The 20,791-nt window shown below is 46.2% G+C and overlaps 1 protein-coding gene across 2 annotated transcripts in view; it reads right to left on the bottom strand.

Annotated features, from left to right (window-relative positions):
• Positions 1-1,295: 1,295 nt before the first annotated feature.
• Positions 1,296-20,791, bottom strand: part of LOC102573503 (natural killer cells antigen CD94) — a 45,018-nt gene continuing 25,522 nt past the window's right edge. The window contains exons 2-9 of one of the 2 annotated variants that reach the window (XM_059726294.1): positions 17,716-17,796; positions 12,783-12,917; positions 9,643-9,741; positions 5,192-5,299; positions 4,228-4,367; positions 3,666-3,808; positions 1,899-2,060; positions 1,296-1,428 (exon numbers count right to left, since the gene is read on the bottom strand). In XM_059726294.1, coding sequence (XP_059582277.1) covers positions 1,919-2,060; positions 3,666-3,808; positions 4,228-4,367; positions 5,192-5,299; positions 9,643-9,741; positions 12,783-12,917; positions 17,716-17,796 — 848 coding nt within the window. In that variant the 3' untranslated portion in view covers positions 1,296-1,428; positions 1,899-1,918. Of the gene's footprint in view, positions 1,429-1,898; positions 2,061-3,665; positions 3,809-4,227; positions 4,368-5,191; positions 5,300-9,642; positions 9,742-12,782; positions 12,918-17,715; positions 17,800-20,791 lie in introns of both variants that reach the window. The other variant, XM_059726288.1, reaches the window with a different exon arrangement.

Here is a 20,791-nt window from a genome sequence, read left to right as displayed (position 1 = left end):
CCATCCTCTCAAACTGACTGCCTGTGCCCCAGACACCCCTTACAGCAGGAAGGTTGCTCTGAGATGTGATGCTCCTGAACACAGCGTGCACAGAGAAGGGACCTGTACTGGGTGAGTGACTGCAAAGGGGTGGGCCTGGGGAGCTGCTGCCCAGACCAGGGGGGTGGTGACAATGGTGCAGATTCTGGACACTACCATGTACGACACAGATGCTCCTAAGAGTCAAGCTCTGTTTATGAAATGACCCGACCAGCACGTCCGACCCCTTGAGCAGGATCTGTTATTGACTGGAACAGACTTTTTGTTTCATGACCTTTCAGTGACATATGGGGTCCTCATTCCCTTGGGCTGACCTGAAAACCCATGCCCTGAATCTCCACAAGGTTCCTGGATAACAGGGAACCACTGGCAAAAGGACTCAGACTCCTGCAGTGCCAGGTAGGATTGACAGGGCACCCAGCTGCTGGCTCCTTTCAAAGGTCCCCGAGGCTTAAGAGGCCTGAATTCATGTCTGGAGCCTAAATGTAACCATCCCTATTAGTGTCACTGGGCCCAGGTCTTTGACTTGATGTTTTTTAGAGTCTCTCCTCCAGCTCAGCACAGTGTCACCAGCAGTGTCCCAGGAACTCCCCTTGGATGCTGCGGGAGGGACAGTGTGTGACTGGCATCCAACATATCAGAGCAGGCAGTGTCATAGCAATGAAGTTTGGCACCTGAGACAAAGCCCACAGCGGCAGCCCACCCTCGTCCCGGGCACAGATCCAAGCGGCACACACCCCATCCAGGCTTGCCCTGGAGCGTGCGCAGGAGTGGGAGCTGCCCTTCCCCCATCCCCACGCCCCCTGAAACGAGCCGCTCATAGCTCTATCCTGTGCCCCACTCCAGCTGAGCTGTGCCTGTTCGCACCATTTTGTTTCGGCACCCAAGGTGGTCACCCCACTTACCCCCCTCTCTATGGCACTGAGAGCAGGGATAGACTCTGTTACCTGTAGCCCCACGTGCAGGGCTCATCAGGAACTCCCTCTGCCACAATGCACAGTACATGGGATCAGAGGTGCCCCCCGCCCAGAAGATCTGGTCACTGTTGTTATTTCAGTGACGTGCCATTCCCTAGGCCCAATGGGGACACAAGGATGACACAGGCTACAGGCAGTCACTATCAGCAAGTGCCCCAGTCCCCTTTCCAATGGCACTCCTGGCCAGAGAACACCCAAGAGGTCCCTTTGGAGCATGGACCACTTCTTCTCCCATCAGACCGGCCAAGACACGCACACCCCATTAGCCATGTAGAGAAATGAGGGGGTGGGGGAGATGTTTATTTTCAGAAGCAAATTCCTGTAGCAGATAGATGATATGGAGTATCCCGAAGGCACCTCTGGAAAGCCCAGGCCTGACAGCTTCTGCAGTTCGGCAAGACCAGATTGTTCCCTGTATAAAATGGGAGACATCTGTGTTGGGCAGAGCAGACACTGAGGATTACAGATTTCTTCCTTGGGCCTGTGATACAGCCATACATACAGACCACTGGCTTCTGCTCATGTGGTTGCCAACAAACCACAAGCCCATCACACAGCCTAGAAAATAAGATGTGACAGAAGAACAAGTACCCCATCTCTGCTGGCTCCAACAGTTGCAGGTGGGCTGCTGGGGACAGAGATTGTGTCAAATTACACATGCATGAAATGAAAGAGTTGAGGTTTGCCTGTGTCTCTGCAACATCCCAGAGGTCCCAGGCTGTTAGTCTCAAGACCCATGATGGACTCCAGCTCTCAACTGTTGCCCCTGCAAATGGCAGCACAAGAACCCAGGTTGTTTTCTGGTGGGGCCATTTCATTTCCACAGCCACACACTCCCCATTCTGCTACAGCCATCTCCCCCATCAGCTCCCATTCCCTCACCTGTCTCTGGGTCAATGCACTTAGTTTGTTCCTGCTTCTTTCATCTTCACACAAATGCAAAATCGAGTTTGTTCACACGTGTCTGGCTTAAACGCCGCACTTTGGACATACACGCAAGTGCCACCTGCATCATTTCCATGACTGGGGACCAAGGGATTAATCCTGGAATGAAAAATCACAGTTTACAGTTCAGGTCCCTGAGCTCAGCACACCATGACACAGGACCAGGAGTCCTCTCCCCTGGTTATACTGACACTGGACTGAGCTTCAACAAGCAGGAGTGGTCACTGGACCACGTCTGGACCAAACTTCACTAAAGCAAACTGTTGATGCTCCAGAAACTCCTCCTGGAATCAAACGCACAGAATGGAGGTATTTGTCCTCCTTTTCCTACAACTAAATCCTCTTCCCAGAGGTGTCTCCAGGCCCCAGGCTCCCACATACCATCCACAGACTGCACAAGCGCAGACACTATCCATGAGATAAATTCCTGTATCACGTGACTCTCCTGTGTATACTGCACTCATAATGCACCAGACACCTCTCCTCTCACTGACCCCAGGGGCCCCATGGATCTAACGCTGCCAACCTTTGAGCGATCTCAAATGGCTGCTATTGTTTGTGGTGAGTCAATCTACAAGAAACATGGGAATGGCCCTTAATATGAACTGTGCTGTTGGACTCGTAAGCCTAGTCAGTCACTAGGCTTCACACAGATACTGCTGAAGATGTTGTATAACCCATGCTACTGAGATGTGTTACTCAGGGTGGGTGAACAGGGCACCAGCCCTGGAAGACACCTCAGCGGGGAGTCAATATCACCCTCTTCCCCACTGGAGGCCATGCCCTGGCCGCAAGAGCAGCCCCATGATGTTGCTCTTGCAGCAACAGCAGTTAGACATGGACACCTCAGTTTTGCTGTAAGAGGAACAATTGAGGCAGGCAGACCATACTGCAGTGCCAGCAGCAGCCACAACCACTGCAGCTGGGGACTGTTTTTGAGTTAATATTGTGGGTAAGGCTCCTGTACACCTCCACCACCACTCTCCCACAGAGTTTGCCCAGGGCATAAACTCTGCTCCTTATGAGCCTAACACACGTAGCCAGGGTACAGCTAATGATGTTTCATGATATTCCCTCTGGCATCTCTGGAGATGTTTCCTCTGGCATGTCCAACATCAGGAATGGTGGATGGCAGGGAGGATATTGGATAGAAGATAAACCCCTCCAGAGATATCTGGTTCAGTGCTCTCCCTGTCTAGCATCCACGTCTACCACTCTCAGAGACAAGGATACTGAGCTAGATGCACCATTGCTCTGACCCAGTGTGGCACTTCCTATGATGTTCTGGTGGGATGGGGCCCTCATGCTGTATAAGGTGAGCTCACGAGAAGGTCCCTCACAAGCTAATGGACACGTGCCTTGTCCACACATGCTGTCCTCAGCCAACCAGCTGGTCAGTGTGCCTGGATGTAGTCCACAAGACAGAGGAGAGTGCCACTGCCTTTCTTCACCACCATCCTTGAGCCCTCAGGCCAAATTTGTTTTACAAGAGATCCAGCACACAACTACAGCCTTTCAAACACCTGGGGCCAGTTCAGACGTGTGCTTCCTGCTGGGGCCTGGCACTCACTGAGTCTATTACAAAGTTCACAACTGTGTTTAACGGACCTGTCTGAGACCCTCAGTCCCATGATGAAACTCACTCAGCGACTTGTGCTGCATTTTGGTGCAGAGTTATGGACACCCTAGTTGAGACAGACTTACAGGCCAGGGGAGAGAGCTGTGCCATCCGCCCAGACCCATGTCTTTGTTTCAGAGTTGTACGACAATCCAGTCCAGAATGGGTAGTAGTACGTAGCACTTCCACGTTCTTCAGAATACTCAAATGACTCCTTCTTGGTGAAAGCCTGATTAAATGGGAGAGAAAGCGAGATCTCTCAGGTGCATGACCACACCTGCAGAGTGCCAGGAGTTCCCTATGCAGCATCACCATAGACATCTGTGTAGAGATTATCTCTGCAGACAGCCCTGGTACCCTGTACCTGCCTAAGGTCCTGTGCCAGTACAGCCATGTGTGATCTCAAACACCCTGCAGGTAACACTGTAGTACCTGTCACACATGCACAGCTAAAGAGAAACACAAAATGCAGATATACAATTAAGCTTATACCTGTGCAAAACACCCACTCATGCCCCCCAGTACTCAGAAGCCCACTCCTTGCATTACCTGGTCAGCACTTGGCTGCAGAAACCCAGCCCCAGGACCTGATTCCCAGCTGACCCTATTCACTTGCTGGATATTATGTCAAAAGTAACATGGGCTCACCAGCTCGTCTTGGCTGTCAATCTTGAGTAGGCTGGCAGAGTGAGAACTGCAGAAGGAATTACACTGTGCCCAAGGTCTGTTTTCAGAGGAAAAGAGGTAGGATCTTTTCTCTGTGTGACTCCACCGCACCAGATACCGCTCTGGAAAAACATACACTGCATCAGGCCACCTCTCTCCTTGGGGACATTGCCATCAAGAATGAGGGAATTTCACACCCACCATGTTCCTCCAGTGACACGCCTTGTGTTTCATGGGCCCTATGGTGAGGGGAGGTGCTGCCCCATATATCAAAATGGGGATGGTCCTTTCACTTCCAGGAGCAGCAGCTGCTGCAATGCAGAGAACAGCAGGAGCTGGCTTCCCTGGCTCTCTGTGGGACAAGACAAACTAGCCAAAAAGCCACCACCATCCTGGCTGAGGCCAGACCAATCCCTTGAGCCCAGATGGAGCTAGGGAGGGAAAGCTCATCTCTAGTAGGGAAGGTGGGTAAGAAATAAGAGCACCAAACCCTGATTGAGATGCACCAGTCCCAAAGAGGGACACAGGTCATGATCACTAGGGAAAATGTTTTTCCTCTCCTCAAAGGTTCTTGCAAGTCAAAACATTTTCCTGTCCTAAATTCAGACAAAAGGCAAAATCCTAAAAACCTTGTTAAAATAAAAAACCCAGTTTATTCTGTGTTTTCATCAATTGAACATTTCATTTGTGTAATCTGAAACCTTTCCAGATTTGGACTATTTTTCTCCTTTTTGGCTAGTCATCTTTAATCTTGAAATGAAGGATCAGACCAGGAGAGTGCAATCATTCATTTATGCCTTTTCAGAGCATTTTTTGGACCTTTTGGCAGCAACTCCATGGGGATCCCATACCCCTTGCCCACACATTTTTAGGAAGGGAAATGGCACTTTGCAGGGCCAGGGCAGCCCCACATGAACTTTTGGGCCTCTCCCTTCCCACAGTTTACCTTTATCAGGAGGTTGATCCAGTGGCAATCCTGGAACGCTTCTGTTTGGGTCTGGGCAGGACTTCAGACACTGGGTGGGGTCTTTCTTCTCTTGGCTCAGCTCCATGACTGAAACATCAGAACAGCTCAATAGTGTCTGTTGTGATACAGGCTAAGCAGAATTTGGTAGCCATAATGTTTTCTGTATCATGGCGACACACAAGCCCTAGCTCCACTAGTATGATTTGATGGAGCCATTTTCCACCAAGAATGCAATGATTTTTACAGATTGAGCCCTTCTAAATGATTTGCCAACAGCTCACCTTTCCCCCTACCTCCCCAGCTTTCCATATGAAGGTCTAACAGGTAGCCCAGACTTCCTGACTCCTTAGATGTTTTCTCCTTTAAGGTATTAGAGCTACAGCTGCACGGGCTTCCAGGATTGCCTTGGGGGCTGCCACAAAGCTGTAGTTGCTCTGGCTTCTAAGCAACAAGCCATGGAGGAATTTCATTTCTCCAGAAAAGTATCTAGGTTTTGACTTTTTGCCCTGATTAGGAATTAAAACATTTTCCAAACTCAATTATTTTTTTCTTTGCAGAAGTGAAATGAGGTCCCTGCCCAGCTTTAGTAGCACAAATCCAAAGTAGTCGGGCCTACAGAAGACCACATTCATTGCACAACATCTGCTAAAAAGCTGAAGTAACTGTGGAGGGAGTACTGGAAACCACAATGTAACTGTTATGTGAAAGCTTTCAGATCACAGTGTCACTACTTCTGTCCAGCATGACTCAGAGCAGGCTGCAACAGCAACAAAGCTTGTTCCCAGGTAGTGTAATGGGAAGAGTGACCACTAGACCCAGCCAGGGATTTTGTGCCAAAATTATTTCTTAACAGCAAATGCAGTTTCTGCAAAGCTAGCATCTTCTGTGAGGAAATTTCAGTTTCAAGTTTTTGCACAGGAAGATCATAACATTTTGGTTTGTTTAACTGAACTGGATTGGTATCTGTCAAGTCAGTTTGGCCTTAAACTCACAGGAATAATTGGTGAAGTTTGTGCCCCTGGCCAGCTACAGGGAAGAGGAGATAGTCACTGCTGAAGAGGAGATGTTGGCAAGGCCAGCAGCTCCAGGGTTAACACAGCGAGTTCTGGACGTATGAACCCTCTAGTGCCCTCCCCCTACTGCAGCTGCCACCACAAAATCCCTTCCCAAGTTGTGATGGAAAATGCTGAATTGCACAGCAAGAAAAATGGTTCCAGGTACACCCACCCTTAAGGAAAATTGCACTCTGAAAGAAGTTGTATTTTGGCATCCTCCCTCCCCACTCCCTCCCTCTCTCAAGTTTGTCCAAGTCCTTGTCAAAGTGTGGTGCCCAGAACTGGATGCAGTACTCCAAATGCAGTCTCACCAATGCTGAGTAAAGTGGAAGAATCACCTCCTTGGTTTTGCTGGAGATGCATCAATGCCTGCCAGTGTATTATGTACCCTACTGGCTACAGCATCACTGCCAGCTCACATTCATACTGTGGTCTATTATTATCCCCAGGTCCCTTTCATTTGTGGTGCTAGTCAGTTTGGTGCTGTCAAGCCTGTTGGTGTATTGGGGGTTGCTCGTCCCCAGATGGAGCACTTTACATTTCTCAATGTTGACCTTCATCAGGTTCGGATCTGCCCAACTTGCCAACCTGTCTAGGTCTTCCTGTATCTGTAGCCTATCTCCAAGCATGACCATGCTCCCCCATAACTTGATGTTGTCTGTGAACTTGACCAATGAGCTCTTCACCCCCACATCCAAATTGTTAACAAAGATGTTGAAAAGTACTGGACCGAGCACTGACCCCTGCGGGACACTGCCACCCACTTCTCACTAGGATGACAAAGATCCATTCACTACACCGCTCTGGGTCCTATGCTGAAGCCAGTTTCTCACCCACCTGGTTGTCTTGGAGTTTAGCCCACACTTCTCAATTTTCTCTCGAGGACATTGTGGGATACTAGATCAAAGGCATTTTGGAAGTCAAGGTATACAATGTTAACCTACTTTCTCATGTCCAGGTGGCAAGTTACCTGGTGTAACAGAGGGCCTTTTCTGGGCCAATTTCCCTGCAGCCCACTCACCTGTTCCTGGGCCAACTGCCCACCTTCTCGCCTGCCATGCCTTGATGTTAATTAATTAATAGTTGTTAATTAAGCGGGAGGCTGGCCATTTCTTGCCCTGATGCTGGGGGGCACTATCTGCGGCTCCGTACCTCCCCTACACGGCAGCCCATGCCTCGCAGATGGCATCCACTGATGTTACTCTCACTGGCCCCACACTGGTCCCCAGAATCATCCAGTTCAGACCCCAATTGGATCCCTCCACTCAGGCAGCCTACCCCACCCTCATTCAGGGCTGCTTAGCTCCCTGAACTAGTTCCCCTCTCAGAAGTGTCTCCCTCCAGGACCTTTGGCCATACAAGCCCTAGCCTCACTTCCAAGGCTGGTCGGAAACCCCAGGCCCTCCTAGCTCTGGACATCCCTCGCTGTGGGCCCCTGGCCCCAGCCCAGGCCAGTCAAGGGTACTCTACAATCAGGCCTCTAAGCCTCTAGCCCCACTCTATTTCCTGGGGTCTACCTTCTGGCCCCTACTCGGGGTTAACCCACCTGGTTGTGGGGGCTGGGGTTAAGGCACCCCGACCCGCCTTTCACTGGGGTGGTAACTGGCCTGGCATTTCCTGGGGGCTCCCACACCACTGAGAGCCCCACCAGGCCACCCACTCCCAGCAGGGTGCAGCTTCAGGTCATGCCCAGGACCAGGAGCCTCCTAACCATCCCCTACAGCTCCTCCCTTACCTCCAGGTTGCTATGGAGCTTCACAGCCAAGCAATGTTGCTGCCTCTCCAGCCAGCAGCAAAATGCCCTGTTTATTTGGGCAGCCCTGAATCAAAAATGGCTGCCTCAATCAGGCACTTGCTGGCTGCTTGGCTGAGGCCCTTAAAGTGGCAGGCACACACAGTGCCCTGCCACATCTGGTTATAGAAGGAGATGAGGTTGGTAAGACGAGACCTGCCCACAATGAAGCCATGCTGGTAGTCATTCAGAATTGTACCTTCTGCAAGCTTATCATAGACAAACTCCTTGATAAACTGTTCTAGGATTTTCCTTAGGATGGAAGTTAGGCTGATTGGCCCATAGTTACCCGAGTCCTCTCTCCTGCCCTTCTTGTGAATGGGCACAACATTGGCCCTCTTCCAGTCCTCAGGGACTTCTCCAGAGGGCCACAAGTTGTGGAAGAGTTTCACCAGGGACTCCACAATGACTTCGGCCAGCTCATTCAGCACTCTTGAATGAAGATGGCAAATGAACAACTCCACTCAGGCACCGTGTGTCCCTCCCCAACCTCTGACCTGCCTTATGCAGGTTAATGTCAAACTGATTCAAAATTAAATATTTTTGATAAGTTAAAAAGAAAGAAAAAGGCACAGTGAAGTGAAGTCACTTGGCTAAGGGTAGAAAACAAGGTCAGACTCATCACCGTGGGGCGTGTTCTCCCAAATGTCAGTGATGTCTGTGAACAGAGATGTCTCACAGGACATGACCCCAGTTAACAGGCCCCAAACTGAACTTACCCAATTTAGATAGAAATTGTTCCAGCAGGCCATGTAGGAGATATCTGTATACTCTCCATGTTAGCATGGCACTGCTTATGTAGAGACCAGAACCTTGGCTCTTTTTCACTTTACTGGTGTCACAGGCAAAGCTCCAGGGGTTGCCATCACGCCACCTTTTGGCCACCCCTATCCTGTTGTGTGCCTGCTCCAGCCTTCCAGGGACACATCCAATTTCCTCTTGCCCATTCCACCTTGTTGTTAAAGTAGGAAGAGGCTGCCCTCTGATATTGGTGAACCTAGTTGCTCTCTTTCTTTCTCTGTCTCAGTATTCATTCTTCAGCCCTACATGCCTTAAGGGCTAAATTTGTGACTTCCAGCCACCCCCATAGTCATGCCCATGCCTTATAGGTGCCCACAGTTCCCTCTTCTCCCTTTCTCTTATTCCCCAAGCCTGGGTCCTCTATTACAGCTGGTCATTTTGCTTCAGCTAAGTTTGAATTCCATTTTTGCACTGAAAATCCAATATTTTCCTTTACAATTCTCATTCCCCCAGATCAAAGGGAGGACTTGGAGGTCTAGGGATCTGGGTTACATAGTACCCAAAATCTTGATTGTTTCTGGTTCCCAGTCTGTGTCATGGAGTCACAATTTGTCTTGAACAAGAAGGTGCTTACTAAAGAAAGCCACTACAAAGACATGTAAATAGACAAACATGAGTTATGTGGAGGCTTGTTTTTCTCATTTATCAGGTCCCACACCCTGCTTTGAACTGCATACAGCCCACAGAGAAACCTAATATCTTAATGATATCCTGAAAGTAATACAGCTTTTCAGTCTCCACCTTGAACCAACAGAAAACACTCTTGTCTCTCCTAAACTTACCTATGATACCCAAAACTCCAGTTGCTACCAGTAAAATGAGGCAGAGGATCCCAAAAATAACTGCAGTGAGTCGCCATTGAAGAGATGAAACTGAAGGATCTGACAAAGAAATGCAAATAATGTCCCATGAATATATTGCCAACCTGCAAAACTACAGAAAGCATTATGTCACAAATCAAATAAGCTTGTGAAAAAAGCTCATGTGGGCAACTTTAAAAATGTCTCCTTGAAATAGCTGTATGGGATGGAGGAGGGGAAGGCGTAAATAAGTGGAGTAGCAGGAGAAGTTAGGAATCAGTGAAGACTGGTAACATAACCAAGGTGGGGCAAGTGGGGCAGCAGCCCCTGGCCCAAGTTGGAGGGAAGGTGAAAAAAATAGCCTCATGATTGGGTCAGTGGCAGCTGAAAGTTGCCACAGCTGCCCAGGTTGCCAGCTGACTTGTTATGCTCTGGCGAAGATAATGGCCAGTGGCAGCACTGGACATATCACAGTTAAGGGTGGCATTCTATTGTTTTCTGGTCACCAAAGTGGCTGTAGCTTAGTTATCTATGGAGCATTTCTGGTATTTACACCTCCAAAGGAATTCTATTCCTGGATGCATAGCCCTGTACATGGGGAGGGAGAGAAAGAGACCTCCATATTTTTCCCCCCTGTAGCTAAGGCCAAGTGTAGACGAAAAGAGGGGAATGTGTGCATGACACCTTAAAGCCGGCTAAATGCTTTTGCACTGCTTTAATGGTGTTGGTGTTTGCATACCTCAGCGGCATATTGCACATTAATTCCAGCCACTGTAGGAAATTCGGTGGTGTAATGCACCTTAAATGACTTGGCGCAGCAAACTAAAACTCTGAGGAGTTTTAATTTACTGCCCCTACAGCCGCAGAGCGAAGCACCGGGCTGCGTGCAGCTTTGTGGCTCTGCAGGAAGCCTGCAGGCAGCCTGGCAGCAGCCCAGGAAAGCAGGCTCCACCCAAGATCTCCCCTCTGCTCCCTCCGGAGCCTGCCTGGCTGCCTGAGCTATACAGAGGCCTGGTGCTTCCCTCCGCTGTGGTGCCCCCCCAGGACCACCTGAGCTGGGTTCCTGCAGGTGGGTGCTGCTTGGGGGCGGTGGGGGCTGCTGCTGCTGCAGAGGGAAGCACCAGTCAGGGACCACTGTGCTCCACTCTGCCAGCCGGGAGCTCGCCCTCCCCTCCCCACCACCAGAGAGGCAGGTAAGTGCACAGGTGTGTGCACAACATGGGGGTTTAAAGGACCCTAAATTGAAGCAGTGTTTTTAAAAACCCACCACTTCAATTTAGGGCCTTGTTTCATCTACACATGCCCTAAGTGACTAGTGCACTCACCTAGAAGACCAAAGGCCCTGGATTCTAGGCATCCCTCACCCAAAAGGAGTTTGTCTCTGGATTTCTCTGACTTCACATCATTCTAACAACCACACCAGATCAGCCAACACCCAGTACTTTTGCAGATGCTTCTTTGGAAGCTGGTCCCTGGGCAGCCATGAGACTGAGGTCTCTGAGAGAGATGTAGAGCCAGAAGGAAAGGTGCAAGCTAGAGGCTACATGGGTCAGTCAGGTGGCCTCAGGCCTAGAAGGAAGAAGGCCCTGGATTTTAGCCAGGGCCCTTCTTCCCAGTGGGGCAGAAGTCCCCCACTCCTACGCTGCCCTCCATTCATTTTTTCCAAAGACTACCTTAGTGGCTTAGCTACAAAAAGAGGAGTGGAGAAGGTTGTGAGTGATGGCTGACCTGTACTGTGGTGGTTAGAGTGCTGTGCCACGAAGAAGAAGAGGCACTAGTTCAAACCCCCCAGCATCCCAAGGATGCTGTGCTAGGAAGGAAAATAGGATCACACTTCCTTGGGGTGAAACGGGACCTCCCACATTGCAGGTGAGATCATAGCCACTGAGCTATGGAAAGTACACACACAGGACTGTTTCTGCTCCTGAGGCTAAGGTCCATAGTCACAGGTTCTGCACAATTCCATTTTCAGGCATCTAAGTCTGCTCCATGTCCACAAGGGACATGTATACTGGCTATGACACTACTCAGTTGGTGCAGCTACATAGTCATTCATGCACACAGGGGTACAAATGCAGCAAGAAACTTCCCCTGGATAGGTAAGCAATAAAAATACCTTTAGAAAACCAAAATATGGCCACTTAGATGACCAGTAAAGAATAGCATGTCACTCTAAATGTGCTGTCTTGATAAAAGTGTCTTGAAACTAACAAAATTGATGCACTTATATATTGGTGGAAAATCTAACTAAATGGCCGTAGGGGAAAAAAACCCTACATATCCCTACCATTCAAGCACTAGATATCACACCCAGAACAATTCTTTCCATTGTTTCAACTATTCACTGTGTTCAAGGAGCTAACAGCCCCAATAATTAAAAATGGATCACAGCATTAGTTGGCACAGATGGATTATTTCTCTTAGCTTCTTTGCCAAAGTTGGTGGAGTACAGATGGTATCATAGATACAGAAGAGTACAGAACAGCACTGTCCAAGCAGTGGGAGGTAACCAAGCAGCAGGTAAGTGGGAGAATGCAAGTGGCCAAAATATCTTCACGTGACCCATTGTGGGCTGCAATGTGATTTTCCAGCCATTTTTGAGGCCGTGGACTAACATGTGGACTCAAGTTGAAGCAACAGAGATTTAGGTTGGATATTAGGGGGAAACTGTCTCGCTTGGAGGGTGGGGAAGCACTGAAACAAGTTTTTAATTAATTATTTGGGTTTTTTTAACTCCCAGCTGCTGCAATCAGATTATTATCCGAGAATCCCAAATGTTACTAAAAAATACAAGTAAGAATCTTTTGCTCATTCCTGGTGGAAAAAACCTGACCACCCTAAAGAAAAAAAGACTATGCTTAGAAGAGGTTTCATGGACAGAAAAGGAACAGCATGGCCAGGAGCAGAGTACTTGCATTGTAGAAGCACTAAAAAGCTGGTTACAAGCTGCAGGGCTGGTCTGTGCTAGTGAATGACTCAGATGAGAAGTCCCATGAGTTATGTATCATCTGGCAGGTAGATTTAGAACAAAATGAAGAACCCATGCACATGCTTTTTATTCTGATGGTGATAACAGAAAGATGAGATGTCTCAGGACTGCTCTGAAACCAGGACAAGGTTACCTTTATTTCTCCTCAATGGGCTTAGTTTGCCATCAGCCCCTCTGCCTTCTGCTCGCTGAGGCCTTGTGCTTCTCTTCTGCTCAGATGGTTTCTGAAACATCAGCTCAGAGTACATTGTCATTTCCTTCTGTACCACTGGTGAGAGAAGGGGAACACATGGTTTAAACTCCGCTTTGTAGAGAGCAGTAATGCAGTGTGTCAGGAAACAAAACAGTATTGCAACAGGGTTCTTCACTGGTCTGTAATCCCACATGGGAAGAAAAGAATTGGAAAGGATCAGAGAAGACACCTGTTGCTGCTCAAGTCAATACAGCAGTCCAAGCCAAATGGTCCCCATAAATATTCCATCTCACTTCTGGGAGGGAGAAATGATAACCAAAAGAGGGCACATACAGAGAAGTTACCAGTGAATGGGATATTGGCAGTGAAATAACTGTGAATAACTAAGACCTGTGAATAATTAAGGTCATGTGTAAAGAATCATTGTGCGGACAAAATTAAAGTTCCTTTGAAGGGCTGAATATTGAGTTTGATTACATGGTCTGTAATGAGTTGATATGAGAGAAATTGTAGAAGGCAAATATTAAAATTGAAAGAATTGTGAAAAATGCAGTTTCACAAGGGCTGAAACTATTGAAAAGTTCAAGCCAAACTCAGTAAAAAGTTCTGACCAAAAATGGGGGAAATTTTATTTTAAAAAGAGATTAAATATTTTGTTTCAGTGTTCCTGAAGAGATAGGTTTTGACTTCTCATTTCAAAATGATGTCATTTTAGTCTTTAGAATTTGGTCTATATTTATTAAAGGAATGGGGGAAAAATGTTAAATTACCTAAAAACTCTATTTCTGTTAAGCAAAATGTTTCTGATGGACCCGAACCAATTTTATTTATTGTTGATGATGGTGATGTTTTCCTTTACTTACTGAATGGAAAAATCCTTAATTCACAGAGCTCTGTATCCAAGCATTTATAGGCAACAAACCCCCCACTGTCATTCTATCCTGGAAAATTAATGAAGCCCTGAAGAACTGGATTCTACAGGAGCTGACACAAAAGGTGATTGTCAAAGCCAGACTAGGCATGTCCATAAGTGATGGAGACTTTTTCCTTCTCAGGAAACAAGAGCAGGGACTGATAGGAGGAAGAGGGCACCATGAGTTCTTCAGACACAGGAGCTGAGGTAGATGTCATCTACCTAGACTTTAAGAAGGCCTTTGATACAGTATCTCATTCTGTTCTCAAAATGAAACTGACAGGCTGTGATGTAGATGATTACACAGTCAGGTGGGTGGTAAATTGGCTTAGGGGTCGCACCCAGAGAGTGGTGGTGGATGGATCGATATTGAACTGGAAAGATGTGGGCAGTGGAATCCCACAAGGCTCGGTCCTTAGACTGGTGCTATTCAGTGTCTTCATCAGTGTCTTGGACAAGGGCGTGGAGAGCACCCTATCCAAGTTCGCAGATGATACCAAATTATGGGACAAAGTTAACACACCAGAAGGTAGGGGATGGATCCAGGCAGATCTGGACAGGTTAGAAAAATGGACAGAATGAAATAGGATGCAGTTCAACAAAGACAAGTGCAAAATGCTGCACCTGGGGAAAAAAAAAAAACACCAACACACTTACAGGCTGGGGGATGACCTTCTCAGCAGCACAGCAGCAGGAAGGGATCTTGGACATGAGTCCAAGATGAACATGAGTCGTCAATGTGACAAAGTGATCAACAAGGCTAACTGCACTTCATCATACATTAGCAGATGCATGACGAACAGATCTAGGGAGGTGATGCTTCCCCCCTAAGCAGCACTGGTCAGGCCACAGTTGGAGTACTCCATCCAGTTCTGGGTGCTGCCCTTCAAGAGGGATGTGGAGAATCTTGAGAGGGTTCAGAGGAGAGCCACGCATTCGGTCAGAGACCTGCAGGCAAGGCCCTACAAGGAGAGACTGAGGGACCTAGATCTCTTCACCGTTCACAAGAGAAGACTGAGAGGTGATCTTGTGGCTGCCTATAAATTCATCAAGGGAGGGCAGCAGGGAATAGGAGATGCTCTTTTACTAGGGCACCACCTGGAGTAACTAGGAACAATGGCCACAAGTTGACAGAGAGCAGATTTAGGTTGGACATTAGAAAGAACTTCTTCACAGTAAACGTTGCCAGAATCTGGAATGGGCTTCCAAGGGAGGTGGTGCTCTCCCCTACCTTGGGGGTCTTCAAGAGGAGACTGGACACGCACCTAGCTAGGGTCGTCTGACCCAAGCGCTCTTCCCTGCCCAGGGCAGGGGGTCGGACTCGATGAACTACTGAGGTCCCTTCCATCCCTCACATCCATGAATCTATGAACCTTGTCCCCTGTATGATGCTTGTGGAGAATACAGCTGTCCCTGCACTTGTTCTACTCAGGATGCCATTTGCATTAACAAGAGATTGTTAGATGAGATGACCCTTGAGGTCCCTTCCCACCCAATGACTCAATTGTTCTCTTACACAGCTCCTGGCAATCTAAGATGGAAACTGACTATAAACTTTTAGGAAAAATTCTGTCATAGCCTTTGATGTGAACACCCCAAGAATACCAAAGTGGTCATTAAGCATACACAGGTTTCAGGTTAAGATATACTTATTTCTTTGGCCATAACAGATTCCAGTTAATACCTTTATCAGTAATGGAAAGCAACCTGGAACATGCTCTAGAAGAACTGCTTTGCTGTTGTCACTGATACAGGAAAATTAAACAGAACTGAAATCTTCAGAAACATGAATTTTGAACGATGGCTAGAGGCAAAAGAAACTCTCATCCCCCATTTATCATTGTAGGACTATATTTCATGAGATGGGGTAGCCAAAGTAATATTTAAAAGGAAAAGAACATCAGTGAGTTTGTATATCATGAGGACAAGAATGCTGGGTTGCATTCGAGATGACTTTTTGAGTATGAAATCAAGCAAAGAGAAGAAAACACAAATGGGTGAATGAGTCTGAAAGATCACACAGGTAAAGAATCAGAACTTCCTAAACAAGTTAAAGAAGAACTTTGGGGACATGACTCTGCTGTTTTCTTTTTCTTGGTAAGCAGAATTTACTTAATGGTGGTAAAACCTATGAAAACTATTTTAAGTTTTTCTACCACAGCCCCTGAATAAAGAGTGCTATTGCCATATCTACTCAAATATAAGACAATTAGAATAATTGTCCCATTAATTAGAATGTATACATTTTCCATATATAAATTTGATATCATTTAGATATAGAAACTAATAATTGGAGGTTTGTCTTGCATTTGTCCTCCTCCAACTGCTACACTAGGGAAAATAAATCTAAGGGGTCAGGTAGTCCCTTTGGCCTCTGCCCTCACCCCCAGTTTCTACCCCCTTCATCCCCTTTCCCCCTCTTCCCTCGATTGTCAGACCCTGTTGTCCATGAACACATGGACTTGAGAAGGAAATTTGAAAAAAACTGACCTTGAAATAAAAACAGCTATAACAATTTACATATAGCACCCATAGACTTACTTTATTCAGAACTAATGCATTTACATTTTTTTAACTGCTGTAAGTTTAAACACTCTTTTGTAGCACTTTGGAACTTATATATAGAGCAAACACTTTTTTAGCTTACGACCAAATTAGTTCCAAATTCCAGATTGACTGATCAAGTTAGCCCAGCGCCAAAAAGCTCATTATTTATCACATAGTTCACTGAGTTGGGCCCCACCAGAGTCAACAGCATTAAAGTCATAGTGACCACACAGCTCAGCACTGCTTATTATGTGTATGTATTCCATATACCCGACAAAAGATCCATGTGTTACTTAGCCCCCCACTCATGACTGAAGCCAAGTGTTCTTGTCATAAGTCCCATGATCCTCAAAAAATTGGTAAGTAGATAAGCCATAGGGCAACCTGGTCTGAGTTCACCTCATTGAGGGTAGGGCCACACTAATTATGTGTGACAGGCTGAGAGAAGGATTCTGGGGTAAAGTGTTCGGGGCCCCATCTGGTGATGTTTGCCAGACATTTAAGGCTGGTGAATCATTTGAAATGGGGAAGAAAAGTGCAACTCACTTGTGAGAGTGAAGAGGAAGGCAAAATGTATGCAATGTAGTGGTTCAGCATGACTTGAAAAAGAGTTGGTGATGAAGGGGATTGCACTCAATGAATACTTCCATATGTTGTGCTCTGTTGGTCAGTACTGGCCTATGTTTGTGGTTGGAGATGAGGGCATGCAGACATAGGGGTGTGGATGTTGCCACAGTTCCCATAGGACAGTTTTTGTAAAAGTATTATTTGTGTATATATAAATAGAAATATATATTTTTGCAAAAAAAATTATCTTTTTGGCACTAGCCTTTCACTCTGTTAGGTTCCAATCTGCATTTTTGGCACCAGAGAAATGTGTGGAAACTTGCTCCAGTTTCCTCCCACTGGCCTGGGAATACTCTAGGCCACTAGGCCTGGTGCTCATTCCTTCCTGAGGGAGCAGCTGCCTTTTTTTTTTAAATAAGGTTCCCATCAATTTTGTGGCAATGGAGAATTGCTTTTGTGCTTTTCCCCTAGTTCCTCAGCCTTTTGTTTGGTTACACATTTTTGGCACTGGGAGAAAGTGCTGGAGCTTGCTGCAGCCTCTCCAAGTGCCAGCCAGGTATTGCAGTACTTCTGGGCCAAGTGTTCCATCCCTCCTGGGGAACAATTGGCCATTTTTTTAAGAGCCACATACATACAAAATGTTCTTATCAACATGTTTGCCCAGTATAGGCCATGTGCTTATAGTCATGCTTTGTGTTGGCTGCATTTAATCATTCATAGTTGGTTTCCATTTCTGAGAACACTGCTTTTAGCAGCAGTTCAAAGATAGACAATGTATCTAATGTGGTTTCTCTTTATGTGCATGCAAGATATTTTTCTACAGTGATGTTTGATTCCACACCGTACCTTTGTCTCCATGTTTCTGCCTTTTAGAATGATCAAATTTCATGTCCGAGTAGGCAGTCAGATGGTCACCCATTTCTGGTGCTGCTAGAGAGACGGAAATTATAGGCAGGATATGAGAAGGCTGAGTCAGTCAGGTGGCATTTACTGAGGACATGATGGGTTTATTCAACATCCTGATACACTGAGATAACTGTAGTAGAGGCTTATACTGATGGATTTTGTGGTATGCTATATTCTATAATTACATTAGAAAAGTCCACATGCAAAGGATGTTAAGTTTGCAAAACAATCAGAAATTAGCAGATACCAGAAATAGCAAGGCCTACCAGGAGCATAGCAAGATATTTCAGTGACTGAGGAAGAAGTGGCAGGGGGCAGAGAGGGGAAATGATGCTTACCACTGGAGAGCAGGCAGTAGGGAGGGGAAGCAGAATCTTGCCTGCTGCGCTCTCTATGCTTGGACAATGTCTGGCTACCTTTAAGAGTGTTGTGTATAAGTTGCTACATTTGCTTAGGGATTGCAAGAAGAAACAAAAGAACTGTAGACAGGGTACTGCTCTCTGAATAAACAAGTGTTATCATTATATAAGCTTAACTCCTTAATCTTTTGAGAACTATGCATGGTACCAGGAGTGGGGTGCAAAGAAAGAAAGAAAAAATAGAGCATCTCAGAATTCCAGAGGAGTTAAAGCTGTACAGCAATGCAGCAGAAAACTGGAAGTAATTTAAGCAAAGCTTCACCATATATATGATGGCCAGTGGAGCTGCAGAGAGGGAAGATTCACTCAAGGGAGCTTTTTTTTTTTTTTTTAAACATAGCAGGCCCAGAAGCTCTGTCTCTTTATAATAGTCTACAACTGTCAGAAGCAGAACAGAAAAGCTATGGCACAGTAATAAAAAAAAGTTTGAGGAATACTGTATACCCAAATAAAATGAAACCTTTGAATGGTATAATTTTCATGTGAGGTAGCAGAAAGAATGTGAAACAATAGAGGAGTTTGTCAAAGACCCCTGACTGCTGAGCCAGACATGCAACTTTGGAGACCTAAAAGAGTCCACGATCATACACCAAATAGTACTGGGTATAAGGAATATAAACCTCAGAAAAGACTGTTAGAGGATACTGATCTTAATTTGTAAAAGGCAGTTAGAATGTTCCAAGCAGCTGAGATGATAAATGCCAGGCTGCAGAAGCTGGAGGACAAAACAGAACAAACTGAACTAGACAAGATTATGACTGCAAAAACCCAAGGCAACACACAAGCAATATAGAGAGGAGGACTTCAATATGAAGCATGCAAGCAGAGGCCAAAGACAATTGCTTGAAGAAACAATGGTCAGCTGCAGCTGCTGTGGGGATTACCACAAACCCATCCAATTCCCTGCATTTGGTAAGTACTACAACAAATACAAAAGATTCAATCATTTTGCAAGGGTTTGCATAAAGGAGCAGGATGCAACACACAAGAAACAGCAGCTACATGCTCGCGCAATGAGGAAAAGGAAGAATTCCTCACTGGCACAATGCAAGAAATGCATTCTTCTGAGGACTGGAAAATCACCCTGGACACCAGTGGACTAATGATAATTTTTTAATTAGATACAGAAGCACAGGTCAATGCAATACCAGAATACATTGTTTATAAAATAAAAAATAAACCTGTGTAGTATGAGAATAAGAAATTGAGACTTAAAGCATATAATGGGAAGATGATTGCAACCAAGGGTGTTTGTGCACTGCATGTTAGACACAAGGGTAATATAGTAAAAGTTCAGTTTGTAACAATCCCAGGAAAGCTAGTGCCAATTATTGGGTTGCAGACATGTGAAATTCTAGGTTTAATTAAGTGAATGGATGCCATTGAGGGACTAGAAAGCAAGAACATAGAATAAGAGTGTTATGATGTGTTTCAAGGCATAGGGAAACTCAACTGAGTGCAAGATAGAATTAAGAGAACCGAATACTCCCACCCTACATGCTCCAAGAATGTTCCCCTTGTACTAAGAGAGAAACTGGAAAAGGAACTAAATAAATTAGTTAACCAAAAGAAGGAGGGAGGCTTGCTGGCATAAAATGCTGTTGACCTTTGGCTGGCTATGATTTCTCTGCACACACTGTTGTTTTTTTGAGGGTCACGGATAGACCGAGCCAATGAGCTGTCTGACCTGGGTTTGGTTCGGTATATTATCATACAGCGGATGGCTAGCCCCCTGTACTCAGTATCTTCTTCCTGGGTGGGAACAGCTTAATTGCCTCCAGCAATGGGGATCCCCGTTTCTAGTATACCCCTATTTATCCTTAGATGGGATGCAGGACAATGGGTTTTGGGTTTCTCATGCATCCCCAGGCCTGCAACTCCACCACTCATGGTTAGTTGTCTTTGGACTCTGCAGATTTTCCCAGATCAAGTAACCAGTAGCCCTCTGAGCACTGCCTTCTTTCTTCTGGATTCAGGTAAGTAGAGATAATCCTCCAAGCCTCAAAAGGAGAGAGTTCTCTACTCTCCTCCTTTGCCCCTGCTAGGGCATAGTCCAAGCATTATTTGTATATTTACTCCTTCCAGTTCTGTCCTTGTCTTCCTCTCTTTCCTGCAGTTGTTTCTGGGCACATTTTTAAACTGCTTCCCATCACATGACCACCCAACCAGAACTGACCAGAGCTGATAAACCTCGGTTTCTGTGATCTCCCTACAACCTGTACTTTCCCTTCTTGTCTGCAATGGGGTAAGTGTTTGTGCTCGGAGTAACTTCTCCGGCACTCCTTATAGTCTTTGGCATCCTTTTCCCAGGGACCTGGAACATCTTTACAGCAGGTAGCATAATCTTCTTATCACAACATAATAGAAAAAGTAGAGCAACCAACTGTTTGGGTTCATTCACTGGTCATAATAGAAAAAATAGATGGATCCTTGAGATTGTGTCTGGGTCCTAAGCAAATGAAGAGGTACATCAGAAAGGAGCATTTTCCCATTCCCATCAAGGAAGAGGTTTTTGGCAATGTGGCAGAAGCTAAATATTTCTCCGTTTTGGATGCTTCTTCTAGGTTTTGGCAAGTTCCCCTAGAAAAGAATAGCAC

The sequence above is a fragment of the Alligator mississippiensis genome, chromosome 1 (genome assembly GCF_030867095.1).
Source record: "Alligator mississippiensis isolate rAllMis1 chromosome 1, rAllMis1, whole genome shotgun sequence".
NCBI lineage: Eukaryota > Metazoa > Chordata > Crocodylia > Alligatoridae > Alligator > Alligator mississippiensis.
This window is presented reverse-complemented; position numbering and strand designations above follow the sequence as displayed.